Source organism: Panthera tigris, chromosome B2, assembly GCF_018350195.1.
Source record: "Panthera tigris isolate Pti1 chromosome B2, P.tigris_Pti1_mat1.1, whole genome shotgun sequence".
In the NCBI taxonomy this organism is placed as follows: domain Eukaryota; kingdom Metazoa; phylum Chordata; class Mammalia; order Carnivora; family Felidae; genus Panthera; species Panthera tigris.
The window spans coordinates 44797111-44819275 of record NC_056664.1 but is presented as its reverse complement, the minus strand read 5'-3'; the positions used below and the strand labels follow the sequence as shown (position 1 = coordinate 44819275).

At 41.9% G+C, this 22165-nt stretch overlaps 1 protein-coding gene across 1 annotated transcript in view; it reads left to right on the top strand.

Moving 5' to 3' along the window:
- TNFRSF21 (TNF receptor superfamily member 21) overlaps positions 1-21162 on the top strand; it is a 68047-nt gene extending 46885 nt beyond the window's left edge. The window contains exons 5-6 of the mRNA XM_042986521.1: positions 19348-19576; positions 20903-21162. Coding sequence (XP_042842455.1) covers positions 19348-19576; positions 20903-21132 — 459 coding nt within the window. The 3' untranslated portion in view covers positions 21133-21162. The remainder of the gene's footprint in view (positions 1-19347; positions 19577-20902) is intronic.
- The last annotated feature ends 1003 nt before the right edge of the window (positions 21163-22165 follow it).

Here is a 22165-nt window from a genome sequence, read left to right as displayed (position 1 = left end):
TTGATCAATCCTTCTTCTTGGGCTTGTTCAATCTGTACATCAGACGGGAACAGAGGGGACCCAGGAGTGTGACTTATTTATAGTCACTGGTCACTGAGTTCTGGCTTTGGAGCCAGGCAGCGCTGGATTTGAATCCTGGCTGTGACACTTATTATCTGGGTGACCAAGGGCAAGTTACTTCACCTTTCTCTACTTCTATTTTCTCATTTGTAAGCCAGCCTTATAGGGCTAATTGAGATTAGAAATAAAGTATATGGAAGTCCTGATATGTTGAAGATGTTCTACAAATGGTAGTTATGATCATAACATACCTGATTTTACTTAGCCTTTCCTTTAATCATAATATGCTTCCCTGAAAGGCCATGAATTAAGTACAAATTTGAGTATTGACTTCTGTTTGTCACAAACTTCGATTGAAGTTTCTGAATGTATTCCCAAAGTAAAGAAAATGTTGCCACCGAGACCTGATAAAACCCACTTAAAATTTAAAAGGCCATTGTGTCGATGTTATTTTCCAGTGCTCCAAACTCATTACCTAAAGAGCTGGAGAGAGTTTTTCCCCCCATCAACTCTAACTCATTACTGTTCTGTACCAAATTTTGTGTATCAAGAGACTCAATTTTATATATCTAAGAGGTCCAAGTGCTTTTATTTTTTTGTACTAACAGTGTAGTCTTTCTTCACCATTGAAGTAAACAGTCAAGAGGTGGCTCTTTTATCGAAGCGAGTGGATAAAATTTATAGGTGCTAATTGGTACTGAAGGTGGTCTTTAAACTCCTCGTATATTTTTAGCTTCTTTGAAATGTGGAATTTCAGGAAAAGTATCTATTTATTTATTGTTATTTATTTATTTATTTTGAGAGAGAGAGTGTGTGAGTGAGCAGAGGAGGGGTAGAGAGAGAGAGAGAGAGGGAGAGAGAGGGAATATCCGAAGCAGGCTCTGTGCTGTCACACAGAGGCAATACGGGACTCGAAGCCATGAACCAACCATGAGATCATGACTTGAGCTGAAATCAAGTCAGATGCTTAACTGACTGAGCCAGCCAGGTGCCCCCAGAAAAAAATATTATGAACAGATGCAGTGGTAAACATTCAAAGGCACACAGTAGTGTCTTATGACTTCCTGAGAATGAGACCAAAAGTATGGCTCACAACTAAAGCTGGCTTCGAGTTAGCTGGATCTGGGGGAAAGGAAAGGAAGATGTTTAATCTCTAGTTGGATGAAATGACTGCCGTTCGAATAAGGGAGTTGAGAGGCAAACATGAACTGGCTTCCTTGGGATATTGACTCAGGGAAAGAGCTGGCAGGGCAAGCAGGAGACTTGAGGATTTAGATGTTGGAGAATAAGCCTCTAGGTTTTTCGATGATCCCTACAAGAAATGTAAATTGTGATCGATGCAATGTTAGCATTTGGTCGAGTGGAATCTTTGGTAAAGTAGAAAGATGATCATGATGAATTTTTAAGGGAAAAGAAGGTGTCTTATTAGAAAAAAAAATGCAAGCGTAGGAAAATATAAACATAGGGAAATGAGAAAGCATTAATGTTATGTCATTAAATCCAGGTGGTACAGTGAGAAGTGAATTTTCTTGTTTATTTTTTTCTGTAATGAAAACACATTACTTTTGTGATTTAAAGTTTATTTATTTAAATGGCAAATAGAATGTGACTTATTTAAGTTTTTAAAATTATATTTACTTATTTTGAGAGAGAGAGAGAGAGAGAGAGAGAGACAGTGCAAGTGGGGGAGAGGCAGAGAGAGAGGGAGACACAGAGTCTGAAGCAGGCTCCAGGCTCCGAGCTGTCAGTACAGAACCTGACGCGGGGCTTGAACTCACGAGTGTGAGATCATGACCTGAGCCGAAGTTGAACGCTCAACCTACTGAGCCACCCAGGCACCCCAAATGTGACTTATTTATATTCAAGTTATCCTCACATACTGATTTCATAAATCAAGTGATACCCACTCTTCACCCCCAATCATACAATTGAAAGATGTGTCGCTGGTATAGATTTGAAGAAAGTACGTTCTGGAATCAGTCTGTGTAGAGTCCAAATTCTGGATCCTCAATTTACCCACTGTGTGATCTGGGACAAATTACTAAACCTCTCTGGTCTCAAGGTCCCCATTAAAATATGTTTTAAATGACTGAGCTGAAAGGGCACAAGCGAAAGGGTAGGTAGGGCTTTGTTTGACTGCTGAATTGAGAGAGGGAGGGCCATCCTGTTTCAGTTTAGGGAGAGTAGACAGTGTGACCATATTTGTGTGACAATCTTCCTTGTAAATGTTTACAAGGACTGACTTGAGGTTTGTGATGTTGGGTTAGATTTGCCAAAAAAATCGCCGAGACTTATTTCACTTTTTGATTTCTGCAAATCTGTTTCATTTCTCTGTGCATACTCAGCAATCACTTAGAAAACTCAGTCCTAATCTTCAGGGTAATTCTCTTTTGGGGGTGGTGGTGATGGTGGTAGGGTGTTGACTATAAAAAATGACCTTTGGATGTTTCTCTGATGATTCCGTTGAGGTCCATAAGTGTTTCTTGAGCACCTACTTTATTCCAGGCACTGTCACAGGTGTTGGGAGAGGTAGGCTCCAAAGTTTCTGTGGAGGCGATTGTGTTTGTGTATCAAGGAGAGTGATTCGTAACAAAAATCACTGAGTCAGTGAATCCGAAAACAAAACAAAATACTGAGTCCTGAAGTGCCAGACTCTTGTACCCTTGAGCGCTTTTCTTCTATCTCCTCTATATCCAACAAGATTCTAATATCTATTTTGTTACTTATTTTTTAAGGAACAGTGGCATCACACATCCTAGCTTTCTCTGTAGTCCTGGGGTAGCCTATGTGTGATGATGGAGTCTGAGAAGCCAATATGAAGCTTCTTGTTCCGTGTTTTCATAATGGCCATCATTGTCTAGCAACCCTGTGGACCCAGCTCTGACTCTCATTTTAAGAGCCAATGAGCATGGATTTCTGGCTGCCAGCTTTTATTAATCACACAGTATGTAATTGTCTGCGGCTTATCTCTGAGATTAGTTGAGTCAAACAAGACACAGAGTGCAGGGGGCATAACTGAGACTTATTCTTCCCACTTTATGATGGATTTGTATTCTTGGTGTATTGTGGTAACTGCTGGGGACTTGAGACTTTGCCCTAGGAGTTAATGGAAGCTTAATGTGTAAAAATGACTATGCGTGCGTATGTTGAAAAATGGTTAATAGTTTTTGCTATTCATGAACCCGAGAGCACCCACATTAGCTTCCACTCAAAGGATTAGCCTGGTGTACCTTTTAGTTACCTCTGGCAAGGACAGCTGGGCCATTATTAACCATGGTGGCCTATTAGCCATGTTTTAGTTAAACACATCCATAGTCTGACCTAAAAAAAATTGTTTTTATGTACTAAAAAAATTACATAATAAAATTCACTTTTTGGCGTGTTCTTTTTTTTTTTTTTTTTTAAGACTTAAGTTTCTAAGAGCAGTTGTAAGTTTAAAAGAAAATCAAGAGGGAGGTACAGAGATTTCTCATATACCTTCTCCTCCGACATATACATAGCCTCTCCCATTGTCAATATCACTCACCAGAATGGCACATTTTTTACCAAGGAGGAACCTACATTGACATACAATGATCAGCCAAAGTCCATAGTTTACCTTAGGGTTCACTAAGTGTCTATTCTACAGGTTTGGACAAGTGTATAATGGTACATATCCATCATTATACCATCATGTGGAGTATTTAGACTGTCCCTAAAATCCTCTATGCTGTGCCCGTTTATCTCTCTCTCCTACCCCACCCACCCTGGCAACCACTATTTTTTTTTTTTTTTTTTTTTTACTGTCTCCATGGTTTTTCCTTTTCTAGAATGTTATATAGTTGGAATCATGCAGTATGTAACCTTCTCAGATTGGCTTCTTTGACTTAGCAATATACAGTTAAGATTCCATCGTGTCTTTCCATGACTCGATAGCTCATTTGTTTTTAGCCCAGAATAATACTCCAGTGTTTAGTTGTACCAGTTTATTAATCCATTCAGCTACCTGACTCTTTCTTTATCTAAGGTGTGAGTTGTTTTTCAGTACTCTCTTCTTGGAGTTCAACATCTAAAGCCTTCTAGAATCGGATCTATTTTTCCCTTCCAGGGCATCAGCGTTTGGTAGAAGCAGCAGTGGGGCTGTAGTTGGAAGTTATTGGGACTTTGCCAAAGCTATTTAAAAACCCCAATACAGCATTCCAAATTGTATGTTATCTCTTTTTTCCCAACCTTTTGCTTTGATTTTCCCCCCCTGTGGCATTATTTAAAGGAAGTCTTATGTAAGTAGCATATATTTAAGGTTTCAAAAAATTTAGTCCGACAGCTTTTTGTCATTTAATTAGAGAATTCTAGTGTGGTTACATTTCTAATGTAATTACTCATGTATTTGGGTTTAAATCTAACCATCTGATTATTTGTTTTGTATTTGTCTTATCTCTTTTTCTCCCCCTCTTTCTTGCCTTCTTTGGGATTAATCAAGTATTTTTTATGATTCTACTTCTCTTCCTTTTTTAGCTTGCTAGTTACACATGTTTTACTGTACTTTTAATGGTTACCGTAGAGATCACAACTTAAATTATGAGAGATGTTTCATAAGTGCGTACTTCTTACTATTTCTAAACAGCACAACGGCCTTAGGAGACCTTAATTCTATTTATCCTTCTCTTGCATTATGTTTTTTATTGTCTTGAATTTTAACACCACACATTTCTTAGCCCCCAAAAGGCACAATTATTACGATTTTTCACGTCAGGATTCCCATGGATAACACCTGCATCTTGATCTTTTCTGTTGTTCCTTGTTCCTTTCTGCAGCGTCTGCTTCTACCTGAGATCATTTTTCTTTGGCCCCAAGAATACTTAGGGTAGGTTTCCGGCAATAAATTCTGTTTTTCTGTGTCTGGAAAATGCCAACTCAATAAATAAATTGCATTATTTGCCCTTTGGTTTTGAAGGATAGCTGGAAAAGAGAATTTAGTGGGACCGTTGTTTCTTTCCAGTGCTCTCATGTCTGTATGTAAGTTTCCTCTGCTAAAGAGCAAAGGAGATGATGTGATTTTATGTTCAAATCTCTATTACCTAACAGACTAGATGTGCAGTATTATACCAGACTTTTGGGGCAAATGCAAAGACCAGTCTTAGAGTCAGTGCGGTCAAGGAAGCTTATGGTTCAATGGGAGAAACTTCTATATACTTAGGGAGTGTGAGGGAATAAATCCACAAGGGTGGGAGGAGGGGTTGCTGGATATACAGCTAATCAGCTGGTAAGGCTCCAGATCGGAGCCTCAGTGTGGAGATGTGTGCCAGGTGAAGTTCCTGCCCTGGCAGCACGTCGCGGGGAACCCTGGCCTCTCTGCCTCAGTTTGTTCCTGAGGAAATGGGAGCGCCATTAGTGCCTGTCCTATGAGGTGTTGTGAGAGCTAGGTGAGTGTGCCCCCACAGTAAGCACTTCGTGAATGTTTACTGTTCATGGCTGCCATTATTCCCCGGGCTCTAGAGGCAAGAGAGATGGAAAAAGTGTTCCTAAGTAGCTCCAACTCATACACATAATGGATCCTTTAAATCCATCCACTTAGTGTCGGGTGGGGAGGTACTTCCCATTCCAACACTGGTTAAAGTGGGCGGTTGAGCATCAGGTTGCCATCTGGGTTCAGTGCCCAAGAACTGGAAATTCCACTAATGGTAAATATTTATTCCTTGCTGCCTGAGCGAATGTTCCTAGGCTGGGGATGTTTTCTCTAGCGAAGAAACAAAGGTGATGGTATGTGTGAAGATAACGGTCTGCTTTCTCAGTGGCTGTCAGAAAAAGGGAAACAGAATTGAGCAACTGAATCTCTAGATTTACTCTCACCCCTCCTCACCCCTCCCCTCCCTTCAACTTCTCTCTCTGTCCTCCCCTCTCAGATTTTTCTTTTTTTTTTTTTTGTTTAACTTTTATTTGCTTTTAAGAGACAGAGCATGAGTGGGGGAGGGGTGCGTGCACTTGAGCGCGCGCGCACACACACACACACACACACACACACAGAATCCGAAGCAGGCTCCAGGCTCTGAGCTGTCAGCACAGAGCCCGACACGGGGTTCAGATTTTTCTGAAGGCCCCAGATTTTTCTATTTAAAATGGAAGATCGAGTGGTTATCAAAATTGAATGAGGTACTGTTCACTTAAACTGCGGGATGTAAGAAAGTGACATAGTAAAGCAATGCTTACTGGCTAGGTTCGACAGTAATTGTGATTGGAATTTCAGTATTCCTTTATTGTCTCAGTTTGATAAAGGATAGAATGCACCTTTTACAGAATGATAATATTAAGAAGACCTGCAACAATTGAAAATAATGTAAAGTGTTACTTCAGCTCTCTGCTTTGACCAGCGATCCTCAAATGTAAAGAACTGGTGCTAATCCAGCAGGGGAGTTGGGTACCTTACCCCTCCTGCCCGCCTTCCATTAGATAAGACCGATCAAAACTATGCTGTAATGTAACTAGTGGACTTGAAGCCAGTGCTGTTGTTGTGGACTGCTGGGTAATAGAATGACTCTTTGTTAGACATTCTCGATCCCTTCCAGAAACCATGCAGGAGACCTGCGTCCCAGAGGCAGAGTCTTCCCCCCCTCTGGCCCCCAACTATAGTCGACGCTGTTTGGACACTGGATGGCTTTGCTTTGTATAATCAACTGGGACAGTCTCTGCATTGGGGACAGCACTGGGCATTCTGATTTTGCCACTGTTTCTGTGGCGGAGGGAACTACAGTTGCTGGGGTTTTTTTTTGTTAACCAGCTGCAGGATGCAGCTGTCCTTACCTAAGGTCTGACTGAGACCAGCTCTTTTCAGACACTTAACATAGTGAGGGCGAATCAAGGCGAATACCAGCTGTATGTTCAACTGTTGGCTTTTTGGCCATTCAGATTTGTCTTCTTCTTTAATTTACCAGTTGGTCATCTCTGAGAAGATAGGGATTATTATCCCAAGGCCCTAAGACGCTAGCTGAACTCAGCCTGTATCTCGCGCCTGTCCTCGGCCGGCCGTGTTACCACAGCATAGAGGGTCATTTAAGGTCAAGTCACTTAATTTGCAGGGTGTGACTGTGGGCTCTGGGGAACACCCCTGTGTGGTGACAAGGGGACTTTATAAAGGGATTGTTGCTACACGATAGGCTTAGGTACATTTCGTGGTGCTTGTGTTTAGGGCGGCCATCGCGTATAAAGAAGCAAGCTCTGTGAATAAGCTTTTAGGTTTTTAATGTCATTTCAGGCCATTCTACTTATTATCACATTCCAGGGTTTCATTCAGTTGGTCAACAACCTTTTGTGGAGCACCAGCTGTGTGTCTGGTACTCTGTAAAGAAGAAAGGTGGTCTCTAGGCCTTTGAGCAGCTCGGTCACCGAGAGGAAGACTCTTGTGCAAATAATGTGCAATTCAGTGTGATAAGCAAATGTTATAACAGAAGGGTACACAGGAAATTATAAGGTTGTAGCAGAAAGCAGGGGTATTGACCTACCCAAAAATACAGAAAACAATAGCAGACGTATATTTGTCCACTTGAAAAAGTCATTTTTAGGGGCGCCTGGGTGGCTTCGTCAGTTAAGCATCTGACTCTTGATTTTGGCTCAGGTCATGATCTCATCGTTCGTGGGTTTGAGCCCCACGTTGGGCCCTGCGCTGACAGTGTGAAACCTGCTTGGGATTCTCTTTCTCTCTCTTTCTTCCCCTCCCCCACTCACACTGTCTCTTTCTCTCTCAAAATAAATAAGGAAAAAAAGGTACTCTTTTTTTTTTTTAATGTTTATTTATTTTGAGAGACAGAATGAGCAGGGGAGGGGCAGAGAGAGAGGGAGACAGAATCCCAAACAGGCTCTGCGAAGTCAGCACAGAGCTTGACATGGGGCTCGAACCCACCAACTGCAAGATCATGACCTGAGCTGAAATCAAGAGTCGGACGCTTAACTGACTGAGCCACCCAGGTGCCCCCCAAAAAAGGCACTCTTAAAAAAACAGACTGTAGTTTCTTTCAAGACTGTATTTTGGTCCTCTTCCCCGAGATTTTCTGTCTGGTTTCTGCTGAGGAAGCCCTACCTAATCACACTTAGGGCTTCTCAAGCTTTTGACTCTGCAAAGAACACTTGTTTTACTGAGAACCTTGTTTTGTTTTGCTCCGTCGCAAGCTGTTCAGAAAGCTTTCACTGTTGCACAATGTTAAAGGTACATAAATAAGTTTCCAATGCCCCACTTCACGGAAGTGCTGAAGTTCGAACTTTGAATCTTTAAGAACTAATAGAACTAATTGGCGGATCCAACAAATTGACTTTCAGCTTCGTGAATTCATGGCTGTCTTCTAAGGATCTGGGGAAGATTGGAACCAGAGTGTGTATACTAGAGATCAGGAGTGTAAATACCCAGTCCTGCACTTGCCATTCAGTGGGGGCTCAATACAGTTTTGCTACTATCTTCTGTGTTGAAATTAAAGTCTATATTCTTCCGTTTTTAACTCAAGAGCAAATGATACCACTCTACTTTCAATAAATGCACATTAAGGAGAAAGGGAGCCAACATTTGCTGAGTATCTGTTGTGTCCCAAATGCTGTCTGGGTGCTTTACATCTGTGATTATCTAGCAAGCTTCATCGTTCTGCAGGGTATAGGTAGGTATGAGAATTAAGACATCATTTTGTATTTAGTTCAAGGCCATGTCCATTGTAAGATGCACCATTATTGCATATACTACCAAGGTAGCAATTAAAACACTGCCAATTATAGTTGTAAGATTTATCCCTATTTGAGAGATGTTAAAATGTGAAAAAATACATATCGTAGGATTAATCCAGTATGGTAGTTGAGCTTGAGGTGTATAGTTTATAAGGAGCTTCTTGGGGATCTTGAGATTGATACATTTTCTCTCCCAACACGTGTTTGCACATGCTTTTTCTTTTCCTTTTTAAAACTGCTTTTGAGGATAGATGGATTAACATAACCGACTTATTTAGTAAACATTAATGGAATGCCCATTATGTTTCGAGCCCTGTGTCCAACACTGGAGATACTAGATGGAAACATTTACGTATAAGACACACATAAAACACAAAACCTGGGAATCCTCCCTCAAGTTGCTGTCAGTTTTACAGGAGGGGTAGGTATTTGAGCCCCACGTTAAAGGATATTCTGTAGACTTGAAGTGGGCTTTTATTTTTTTCCTGAGGCACGGTATCTCCATGTTCAGAAAAGGCAGTCTATTAGTTGATGACATTTTCCATTGCTTAATCCACACCTTCACTGGCTTTCTCAAAGAATCCACTGAAATGAAATCAGAATCAATATGGCGAAAAGAAGCTTATTTTCTCCATCAATTACCAGTGCTGGATATCATATTTTTAATTTATTTTTAAAGCCAAAACTCATATCTTGATAAAGCTTAGTAGCTTCCAATTCGGGCCCAGTTTCTCCATTTTATGTTTATGAGACTATCTTTTGTTCTGTTATCACACATGTACCAATCGCAGGTACACGTGCTGGTGAGGAATTGCATCATGGCCAGCAGTAGGTTTTATTGTATACCAGTTAATTTCAGTTCAACACTTTCAATGCTTAATTCTTCATATTCTTTGGGAGAGGTAGCTTTCACTCCTGACTTTCCCATTAAATTTTTTTTTTTTTTTTTCAGAGAAACTTTTGATTTACCCACAGTTGGACTTTGTCAGGGGACAGTCTGCAGTGAACAACCATGAACATGACTTGTCACCAAAAAAGTACTAGAAAAAAACGTGGGGGAATTTTTCTTTGTTCTTATTATCCCAACAGTAGGTCAGTCTCTTTTGAGAAGGATAGAAAACACTGAAGTCACACCAGTAAGATTCGACTACTTAACAATAAATGGATAAGCCAGAAAACATCATAGGTAAATCAAAAGAATAATAACTGGGAGAAGTTGTTTGCAACATAGGGTTAACAACCTTAAAAAAATCAAGAGCTTTTACAAATTAATGAAGAGACCAAGGACCCAAAAGAAAATTGGGCAGTCTGTGAACAAGACAGTTCACAAAAAAGGAAATCGTGAGGGTTCCTAAAGGTATACAGTTTTTTTAGCCTTGCTCGGAACAAGAAAAATTAAAATGGAAACCTGCACAGAGATACAATTTTAACTTCTTAGATTGGTAAGGAGGAGAAGGTATGACACCATTTTTTGTGTTGTGAGAGTACAGAGAAAAAGGGATACTGTCTGTTGCCGATGTGTGTGTACATGAGCCCAACCCTTATGGAGAGCCATCTGGTATTATCTACCAAAGTATATGGCAGTTGATGATTGACCTGGTACTTCCAGGACTATGTCCTACGAATAGTCCCACGTGCCTCTGCCATGTGTGTAGAATGTCCCAAGTAAAGTATTCCTTGTAACGTCATCTGTAATAAAGGAGTGGAGGCAGCATAAATGACCTTCAACAGAGAACTGGTTGTAGAAGTTGTGGAACGCCCGGACAGTGGAACAGCATGCATTTGTCGAGAGGAGCGAGTATTGTGTTAAAAAAAAAAAAAGTAAAATAAGAAAAATAGTAACAACTAAAGAAGAGGTGGGGAAGGGTAGAGACTATATAATACCTCTTTATTGGTGTAAGTATCGACTGGGAGGAAGAACACGTGAGGAATTGGTAAGAATCACCACCCGCAGGGGAACCGAGTAGATGAGAACTGTGAGTCAGAGATTAATAAGGGAGAAGTATTTTTCACAGTAGCTCCTTTTGGAATTATGTACCAGGTATATTCCAATTCTAATGGCATGCATCCAACTAATGATTTTATTAAATAATACTAATTTGATCAAACTTAGCAAGTTCAAAACAGTTGAGTCACTGAGATGAGCTTGAGCCTTCTTACCTCAAGATCATGAGTTTCCTGTGAAATTACTTTCTGTCTTCCACAATGCCTTAAGGCAAGCTTTGTCAGATTCATGCACCTCCTTTTCATGGTTAGAATTGGTCAAAGACTTTTTTGTGGGAAAGGCTTCCTCATGGGTTCTCAGTGAGTGAAATGTAGGGAAACCCACGTCATTCCCGGCAGCGTGACCTCCTCATGTGTCCACGGGGCCGAGCTCTTGTAAGGCTCAGCAGTATGTTTGGATGTGAGTGGGCTCCAGCCTGGAACCAAGAGAACCCACTTACTCTCTCTGTCATCGCTTCCTTTTTCGAGAAAGCTAGTCAGTGAGTCAGCTCAGGGCTGCAATGTTACCGTTGATGTCAGCAGGCTGGACAGCTTGCAGACACAGCGCCAGCAGCTGGGCGGGGCTCACCCTCCCTTCCTTCTCCTTCCAGAGCCAGCTGGTTCTTACCAGCTCTGGCAGCTTCATACAGCACTACTTGTGGCTTCCTGTGGCTTTTCCCCTCTGCATTCAGGAGAGGAACAGTTCTCTTGCTTAGGGCAAGGATTAGTCACCTTCACATAAATGTGGGTGGATTTGTAGCCTTTGGGATTCCCTTTAGAAATTAACTCTTAGAAATGACATATACACACAAGACTGTAGCAACTGCCTTGACTTGGGCTTGGCGTAGTTAAGGGAGAAACACACTATGGCCAGCTAACCTGGGATGCAGTTTCAATATAGGCTTAACTGAGGTTGCAGTCGATACAAAATACTTTCATGATGCTATGCTTGGACAGATCTAGGGTGGGTGTGAGGTGTCTTTTAAAATAATTTCCCGGTGGCTTTGCCATTCTTGGGCCAAGTTAATCCTATGAGCCTCCCGAGGATGAGTACTGTAGGTCCTGCTGTTGGTCCCCAGCTCTTGGGGACAGTGCACACCTCTGCGTCCACTGAGCTCTGCTACTGCTGTGGGCTGGCATCGGGCTTTCCAGGGAAGACGAGCAGGGCTTTTTGGCATCGCACTCCTGTTCCTTCTTCCATCCCATGACCTCCGGTGGCCCTAGGGGGATCTAGACAGCATGAGGCCAGCAATGCCCACTTGCCAACTGATGATTTAGATTTAAGTGTTAGCCCTGTTCCCTGCTTATGCAACGGAAGCCCCCTCTTGTTTCCCTTTCCTGGGACAGGGGCTGGGCAAGAGAAGAAAGACGGAATGACAACAGACTAAAGAATCAGAAGCCTAGGGGCGCCTGGGTGGCTCAGTCGGTTGAGCGTCCGACTTCAGCTCAGGTCACGATCTCACGGTCCGTGAGTTCGAGCCCCGCGTCGGGCTCTGGGCTGATGGCTCAGAGCCTGGAGCCTGCTTCCAGTTCTGTGTCTCCCTCTCTCTCTGCCCCTCCCCTGTTCATGCTCTGTCTCTCTCTGTCTCAAAAATAAATAAAATTAAAAAAAAAAAAATCAGAAGCCTAGGAAAAGTTTGGGGAATTTTTGTCTTATAGTTACTTGGCTCTTAGCCCTTGTTTAAAATTTATTTTCCCAATTAAGAAAATAAGGCTTATGAAACAAAGAGAAGTTGAAAACACAGTACAACAAATACCCATAAGCTTAACCACCTAGATTTAACAATTAACTCACATTTTAACATCTTTGCTTTATCTATATACATGAATGTATATTTCCGGGTCATATTCCCATTTCTAAGACTTCCCTCCAAATTTCTTAACAACTGATAACACTTCTTTTAAAGGCTGAGGAATCAGCATCTTCCCATTTCCTTTTTTTTCTTTTTGTTTGTGAAAAGAAAATTTTATAATTTTACTAGGTGTAAATTTGGATTATTCCTGCCAACACCTTTACTCTGAGTGAATTTAATAAGAACTCACACTCAGAAGAATAAAGCCATTGTGTCCCACCCATTTTTTCTCTTTTTCGTTGTTGGGATCACCACCGTATTTCATTTATTAAAGAGAGAAATCGTTGTATTTCTCAGGTTTTCTTCAGTATCTGAACTTAGGAATTGAATAGATTCAGATAAGTTTTTTGAGAGACAGCTGGTAACCATCATTATCTGAACCTTACTTATATATGAAATCCTGGAACCACATAGATTTAGATGACAAAGGTTTCCTTATCATCTGGATTCCTGTTCTCTAAACAAAGGGACTGCATAAGATTCAGATATCTAGATGCTTATATGGGCGGGGAAGATAGCACTTGCTTTTATCAGAGCCCCGGCTTACATATCTACCAGACCTATAGGACGTCATGAAATCTAATTTGATTTTGATTACACGAGCAGCTGGGAGAGCAGGGGAAACAAGCTTGAGATAATATCATAATCCTCAAATAATTTTAGTTATGTATTTATTTGTGACTGTAATTCCTTTGAGATAAAACTTCAGTGGAAATTACGTGTTTTTTTTGTTTGTTTTGTTTTGTTTTTTTTAAACAGCCCCTGGTCTGTCGGATCGGAAATATTTTCAAATACAAATGCAAGTCATTGGTCCACTGTTGAGGTGTCTGATATTTACAGAATCTCTCTCTCATCTTTATCTCAGGGCCATCATCCAGCCGGAGTCTAAGCTCTGCCACTGAGTTACAGATCCTTGCAGACCCAGCCTTTTGCTTCTTCCTTTTGGCTCAGCAGCCAGGGCACCTCCTTGTGGTCATGTGGTTGCTCATACTGAGGTTACGGGGTTTGTCATTTTTCTGTAAACGTAGTGGGTCCAGACAGAGAAGTGACATGGCTCAGCAAAGAGGGTCGCTTTGAAACTGGAAAGACCTGATCTTGAATCCTGGCTCCATGACCTTGGGCAGGGTAGTCAAACCTCTTAGAGCCTCAGTTTTTTCATTTGTAAAATGAAGCCCCTAAGAGCTACCTTCACAGCAAATGGAATATGTGTATTTCACACTGAATCATTTAAGCACAGTACTGGTAATGGTTTATTTCTTAAAGTCCCTGTTGTTTGCTGGATCTGAGTGACAAGCTGGTCAACTCAGATGGAATAGCAATTAGTTTTCATTGAATTTAGCAAATGGGCTTTTAAACACCATTATTAAAGTGATGGAAAACGTCGCAAATGTGACATAGGATTCTCCCATCTTTCTAAGTGTTGGAGGAGGCCTGGAGGGAAAGTTCAGCTGAAAGGGTAGCTTTTGATTGTGAGGAGTTCTCTTCTTGAGGCTGTCGGGCATATCGGTGGGATATGAAATCTTGTGGAATCCCAACTGGCTAGTGCCAGGAGCCAAGGGGTTAAGTTGAACCATTTTAGCAGATTGGCAAGGAGCATCTAGGCTGGGTAATTAATGCTTCATTTCAGGGGGTCATTGATGCATCAAAGTTGTGAATTCGTTTTATGAAAACAGATTGTGCAACCACAGGGAGATTATAATTGGGTAGTAATTGAAAATAACTCAGTGGTAAACTTTCGTTGAGTGAACCAGTTAGGGGTAACTTGGAAGGAGAAAGGGAGTTGGGGGTGGGTGGGTTGAGGGGAGAGAAAGAAATAGCCATAGTATGGCAAACAATAAATAAGACATAATTTCAACAGAGATGACCTAGTCTAATCTTTTTTGTTCAGAAATGAGGAAATAGGTCTAAGGAGGGAAGTGATTTCTCCAAGACCACACAGCTAGTTGGAAGTCGATTTCCTTTCCTCTCTTGCAGTGGAATTTCCAGGATGTTAATGATTTTGATGTTGAGGAGTTGACTGTGGGGCACATGAAATGCATGCTGGAAAGACAGCCTCTGAGGCTGGCATTCTCTGGCCGATTCCTGTTTGCAGACTATATTTGGGAGTAGTCTTGGAACCTTATTTCATTTCATTTATAAACCACTTTTGCCATGACTGAGGCTTGGAAGGATTTTCCTTTACCATCCCTGGCTACGCCATCCCCAAGGCTAGTCAACAAGGAAAGCGATTTGGGGTTTGATGCTAAAACAGAGGAATTACTTCTGAGCTTCAGTTTCAGGTTGTAGTTGAGCTGAGCACCCAGAGTGGGTGCTCATTTGGATGCCGTAGGAGTGGAGGGTCACAAAGACACAGCTGGAAATGAATGGCTCATCCCGGTCTAGCCCAAATACAAGTTAAATCACTGTTCTTACAAGGACTGCTACAAACCTCTACAGCCCCGGGATGGTCAAGCCCACCAATTTCAATCAATACCTTGGTTCCCTCATCCATTTGGATGGTATCTTGTACTCGGTGGTTCTGCTAATCAGAAAGGAAAGCAGTCAGGTCAGCAGTGGACCTTTAGGTGTGACTCAGCTGTTGAGTAGGTGAATCATTTATCTATCTCCCTTCCCCTATCACTTGGGACTAATAAATACAGTATCTGGCAGGACTAAGTGTACTTGCATAGAAACTCATCAGGAGGACATTTGGGGCTCATTTGGCGAAAGTAAATTGCACGCTCTTGAAGTCCGCACAATAGAACCGTTCTGGTTTTGGCTGCTTGGGGAGCTCTCCCCTCATTATCCCTGCTGCCTCCCCCTTCCGTGTGTCTTACCGTCTCTACTTCATTTCTCAAGTGAGTCTTCTAAGTTAGCATGATTTGTCTCCTGGCTGTAAGGCAAAAAGAATTGTATTTTTAAAGTTTCTGCAAAAGGACTTCAAATATCCGGTGGATATATTGCCTTCATTGGCCAGATTTCTCCAGAGGCCTTTCTTTTAAGTCGAGTGTCTACCTCGCTGCAGTGAATTGGAGGGTAATGTTACCCTTTTGTGCCTGTGGACACTTAACGGAAGTATAGCGAGGTGCTCTGCCAAGTAGGTGATCTTCCAAGGTGGTCCTGTTCCTCGGCTACCAATATAAATAAATAAGAGCTACTGTAGCCATAATATTTCCAAGTTAGCAAATAGAAAATACACTTATCAGTGGTGACTGCTTTTATTTTATTTATTAAAATTTTTTAAAAATATTTTATTTATTTGAAAAAAAAATTTTAATGTTTATTCATTTTTGAGAGACAGAGAGAGACAGAGCATGAGCAGGGAAGGGACAGAGAGAGAGGGAGACACAGAATCCGAAGCAGGCTCCAGGCTCCGAGCTGTCAGCACAGAACCTGATGCGGGGCTCGAACTCATGAACTGCAAGATCATGACCTGAGCCTAAGTCAGACACTCAACCGACTGAGCCACCCAGGCACCCCAGTATTTTATTTATTTTTGAGAGAGAGAGAGAGAGAGAGAGAGAGAGAGAGAGAGAATGGGGGAGGGGCAGAGAGAGAGGGAGACGCAGAATCCAAAGCAGACTCCAGTCTCTGAGCTGTTAGCACAGAGTGCAATGTGGGGCTCGAACCCACACACCGTGAGATCATGACCTGCGCCAAAATTGGCTGCTTAACCAACTGAGCCACCCAGGCGCCCCATTGTGGTAACTTCTTTTAAAAATAACTTGTATTGGTTTTATAGTTATAGAAGTTGATATGTCCCTGTAGAGAATTTGGAAGGCCCAAAGATGCATAAGGAAAAAATTAAGTCCCTCATAATCTATTTTGTGAATATTTGGCTAAGTGTATGCTTAAAGATTTAACAAGAGGACCCTTTTCTGGCTTTCTTGTTTAGAGTGTTTGTCTTTTAGTATCTAAATCTTATTAATAAGTATTCTTTATTTGCTATCAACTCAACAATGAACATGAACTTTCTGAATTAATAATTAATTTATTCCACATATCCTGATGACTTAATTTTCTTTTTTAAAAATTTTTAAGTGTTTTATTTATTTTTGAGAGAGAGAGTGAGTACGAGCAGGGGAGGGGAAGAGAGAGAGGGAGACACAGAATCTGAAGCAGGCTCCAGGCTCCGAGCTGTCAGCACAGAGCCTGATGTGGGGCTCAAACTCATGAACCGCTAGATTATGACCTGAGCTGAAGTCAGATGCTTAACTGACTAAACCACCCAGGTGACCCCCAATGACTTAATTTCCATTTAGAGCTATCTAATAGGTATCGTAGGTAATACAATGCTTGAGTTGCTGTGTTGTAACCCAGTGTTGATGGATATTGTAAATAGTAAGGTAAAGGGAGGAAAGAAGTTAATTTTCTATGAGCAGGGTTTTTTTTTTCCTTATAGGAAAAGTGCAAATAATTTTAGAGAAATCTGGAAATCAACCAGCTGCTGTGTATCCTGCATAAAGGGAGAGATACCTATATTTAGTAGCTGAATAGATTTTCTAGAAAGATGATTGTCACATGAGCTCTGGCTTTGGCTGTGATTGTTAGCCCTACGGTGAGGACGGTAAAACCACTCTTAGGGACATTTTCTTATTCGCTGGACTCATCGTTGATTATAAGAGAGCATCACTGCAGCATTCTGTCTCACTGAATTGTGTTGGAAATCACGTACTTAATTTCCACTGATAGGATCCTTTGGCCAAAGTGGGGGAAAAATAAAATATTTAAAGTTTTGAGCTAAGTTCAGGAAATAGGTGGGTGGACTCCTTAGTCTGTTGGCATGTGATTTGTGGGCAGGAATTTCTTTTTTTAAGCAAGAACAGTGCACTATATTGACTGACCATGTCGTCCAATGTAATGTGGTCCCTGAGAACCAGAGTGTAGACAAGTGCTCTTTGTCTAATTGAGTGAATAAAAAATGTGTATTGGCATGAATGGCCATGTGCATTTCAGAGAGGAGGGGCACATGCCAAGGCCTATTGAATTAAAAGTGTAAAAGCAGAAACATAAAATTTTGTCTGTGGATCAGAAAGGGGGCAGCTGGGAATGCGTTATGCAAGTCTTCAGCTTGTACTGGGGAAGCAGAAGCAGGGTGTGGGTGGTTGTGCAGAGGAAAACTGCTGTTGGAACAGTGGGCAGGTGCAGTAATCCGTGGTCTTTGGAATCTCCAGTCAGTTGCAAGAATTCCTCAGGCCTTACAGGTTGTAAAAGAAGCAGCTGTGTTTGCCTTGTGCGTTTTACAGCCCTTCAGCACAATACTTTGAAATGAGGGTCAGTGTCTTCCTGATTGAGGAACTTGACAATGTTTTGCTTGTCGTGTCTGAGTGAAGTCATGAGGGTTCTAAGAAGTGGTGATTAGCACTCCCTGAACCCTGCCCTGTGCGATCTGGCCCCCTGGCCCCCAGATTTTCATCCATGCCAGAAGAGCCAATAAAAAGATTCAAGTCAATGGACTAAGAGATGCCACAAATGCCTGCCAGAGTTCTAAAGCAGAGTGTCAGATGACAAGCTAAGTAGAGGTATTAAGCAGACCTGAGTTGAGCACCGGCCTTCTCCCAAGGGCTGTGTGCCCTCTCTGGACCTTGGTCATTTCATCTGTAAAATGGGGTGATATCGCCTATCATTTCCCCACTGCACACCTAGGTACAAACCATGCTTTTACCTGACCCGGCCACTGTAGCATCATCCTAACTGGGCTCTCTCTTTTGTTTCTTGCCCACCCTCCCCTGCCCCCCAAAATCCATTCTCTGCATACCAGCCAATGGGCATGAAGCTCACCATCTCCATGTGAAACCATCTTGTTTGTTTGCTTCCTTGTTTTTGTCTTTCTGACCCTCCCCTCCAGAATGCAAGCTTCACTGTCTCCATTAAGTCCTTAGGAGCTCTATACTGGCCCCAGTGGGGTGGTCCTCACTCTCTTCCAGCTGCTTTGGCCTCTGGTGTTCTCCTGAGCTGCTTTGAAATGGGAATGAGTCTTAGCTCTGCCCCTTACTCTTTGGGAGCCCATAATTAAGAAAGTCATGTCATTTCTCTAGACCTCAGTTTCCTTACTTGTAAAAAGAGGATGTGTTCGTTTGCTAGGGCTACCGTAATAAAGTATCGCAGACTGGAAGCTTAAACAGCAGACGCTTATCTTGTCACAGGTCTGGAGGCTAGAAGTTTGAGGTGTCCTCAGGCTTCTCGACTTGTAGAAGACGGTAACCATCACCCTGTGTCTTACATGGTCTTTCTGCTGTGTGCCTCTTCTAAAGGCTTCTTCTAAGGATACCAGTCCTATTGGATTAGAACCCAATTATACCTTAATCACCTCTTTTTAAACTTACTTAGTTGGCCCCATCTTCAAATACAGTCATATTCTGAGGTACAGGAAGTTACCACTTCAGCATGAATTTGGGGGGACATAATTCAACTCATACAGAGGGGGCATACTAGATGTTATCTAAGACCTACACCAGCTCAATCCATTTTTTTCTAAGTTGGAGATCTTCCTGTTCACTCCCTTGTCCAATTCCGTTCCTGTGAGGTAACGGCTTTGTGCACATGCTTCCTAATTTTTAATGCTTAACGCTTAGCCAGAACCACGTATATTCTTGACGGTTTAAAAAGCGTGTGTGTATGTGTGTCTAGCAATAATGTAAGTTACAGACTGTTAGAATGGCAGAATTCATCTATAAAATAGTAAATGGAACAAAAATAGCATCTGAGAGGGTGTTTTGATTTCATTGTTTTCCTCTACAGTTTTTGAAGTATATAATAAGAAACATTTTTATTTGTTTGTTTCCCCTCACAGCTGGAAACTGACAAACTGGCCCTCCCGATGAGCCCCAGCCCACTTAGCCCGAGCCCCATCCCCAGCCCCAACACGAAACTTGAGAATTCCACCCTGCTGACGGTGGAGCCTTCCCCGCTGGACAAGAACAAGGGCTTCTTCGTGGATGAGTCGGAGCCTCTTCTTCGCTGTGACTCCACATCCAGCGGCTCCTCGGCTCTGAGCAGGACGGGCTCCTTTATTACCAAAGGTACAGACGTTGGCAGAACGGCAGCGGGGCATATTCATTGTTTAAACCTCCCCCAGAGGAGCCCCCAGGGTTTCTCCCTGGCCAGGCTCACAGCCAGGTAGTTGCCTCATGGGAGTGATCTGCCCAGGAAAACCTATAACAGACCCCAAGGTGAGGCTGGCCTCAGAGGAACCGAGGCATCAGACAGCGGGGACCCACCCAGGAAGTCTTTACAGCTCTTTTGATCTGGCCGAGAGCCTGCATTGGTCGCCCTTTATCCTCATGATGCTATCGAAGGTGTTTCGGGGAAGGTCCGATAAAATGTTGTCTGGCAGGTTTTTTTGAAAATTATTTACCAGACCGGGTTTGCAGAATCCAAGGATTTAGAGTCTAACCTATCTTGGGGGTCAGAAGTGTAAGTTTCAGTGACTCAAATTAAAATGCACTCTCTTCAGAATCATTGCAGAGAACAAGGTTTTAAACATTGAGGATTGGTACTTTTGGTAAATAATTTCCCACTTTCGGATATTTCATGGCAGGCTAGGGAATTAGCAGGCACACTATATCTGTAATGGGTTTTTGTTCGAAATTTCCCCGTTTGGGTAATTCCAGTTAGATTTTAAAGAAAGGGTTATATTTCATGTTATGTTGTAGTTTATGTTTATAAAATATGTTCTCTCTTATATACCTTACCTATTTACATTTATCTATTTTATATTTATAGGAAAGATTTATATTTTAGTTTGTATTTTATGCTACATATTATATTTTTGAGAAAGCTTTTTAGAGGAGTAATAAATATGTTACAGTCCCTTGTCTCATTGTAAGGTGTGATCCAAGAAGCAGTATTTTCTTATTTGTGTGCTTTTGCCCTTGTAGTTTAGTTTTGAAATGTGGCAATGTAATTTGAAAGTCAGATAAGCAGATTACATGGACTTGGAATTTTTGAGGGGAAAAGGGCGGACTGATCTTTGTTTAGTAAACACATTGCAGATGGAAAAGTGTTTTTTTTGTTTTGTTTCCTTAAGTTTCTCTAAGTATTTCAGCATTCTGCTGAGTTATAGAAGAATCCCGAAGTCTTTTAGGTCTAGACAAAAGTCGCGCTAAGGACAGTCAACAACCCATGCAAGTGGTTCCTTGTCTGCTCTCTGTTAGGCAGATCTTATTATCTTAAGCGCAATGCAAGTAAAAACTATTGTATCGTTTAAAATGTGCCAGGGGTTCACTCACACACCTTGGGGTGGGGGTGGGGACGGCCTGGGAGAGGGGAACTGCCCCTCCTAGCGCTGTTCTGTTTCCCCAGTCCAGTCCCTTGACCGCCCCTTACCTTCCCTGTCCTCCCTGCAGAAAAGAAGGACACGGTGTTGCGGCAGGTACGCCTGGACCCCTGTGACTTACAGCCTATTTTTGACGACATGCTCCACATTCTGAATCCTGAGGAGCTGCGGGTGATTGAAGAGATTCCTCAGGCTGAGGACAAGCTGGACCGGCTATTTGAGATTATTGGAGTCAAGAGTCAGGAAGCCAGCCAGACCCTCTTGGACTCTGTGTATAGCCATCTTCCCGATCTATTGTAGACCATGAGGGATACTGCACTCTGGAAATTACTCAATTTAGTGGCAGGGTGGTTTTTTGTTTGTTTTGTTTCTGTTTTTCTAGTTGCGTGTGTGTGCATGTGCACACGCACGTGTGTGTGTGTGTGTGTGTGTGTGTGTGTGTGTGTAACAGAGTATATGGCCAGTGTTTTGAGTTCTTTCTTTTTTTTAACCCTTCTAGGAAGTTAGTTTATAAGCCTTACTCAAGGTGTAACTGTTGAAAAATACCCACCACTAAAGTTTTTTAGGTTCCATATTTTCTGTTTCAACTTCTTATGTGTTTTCAAAATTGTTCTGTGCACTTTAAATTCACTTAATGTACCACAAATGCAGTGTGGCTTTTCCTGCACACTGGATTGTGAGGCTCTGAACTTCTTAAAAGTGTAATGGCATCTTGTGAATTCTATACGCAGTCTTCATGTCTCGACATCCACATCAGCTTTTTATTTTTTAATTGTAACTTTTTTTATTATTATTTGTAATTTACAAATTTTCTTAAGGGTTAAAGAAGTGTAATACCCCGTTGCGTTACTGTAATGCAATAGATTTTGAGTTACCGTTTTAATATGCCTTGTTGTATAGTTCATATTCATGGCTGAAACTTGACCACACTGTTGCTGATTGTATGATTTTCACTTGGGCACCGTGTAGAATGCCTGATTACTTGTGCCCCTCTTATGCTAATGATGCTCTGGGCTGGAGACATGAAATCCTCAAGCCATCAGACCTTGCTATTTAAGTGGCTTGACACCTGGGCCACCAAAGAACTTGAACTTCATCTTTTAGGAATTGAGCTATTCTGGAACGTATTGCTGCACTTTGGAAAGTCACAACTGAGTGCCCGTGGCACCTTTTTCCATAGGGGATTCGCTCAGTTTTGCTTTAAAAGATGTCTTGTTTTTTTATACACACGTAGTCGGTAGGTCCAGTCTGCCAGTCTGCCCTCGAGGCCTTGGTCTTGGTGGGTGTCCTTTGTCATTCAATCACTTTAATTAAAAGTGGCTGCAGCTGTAAG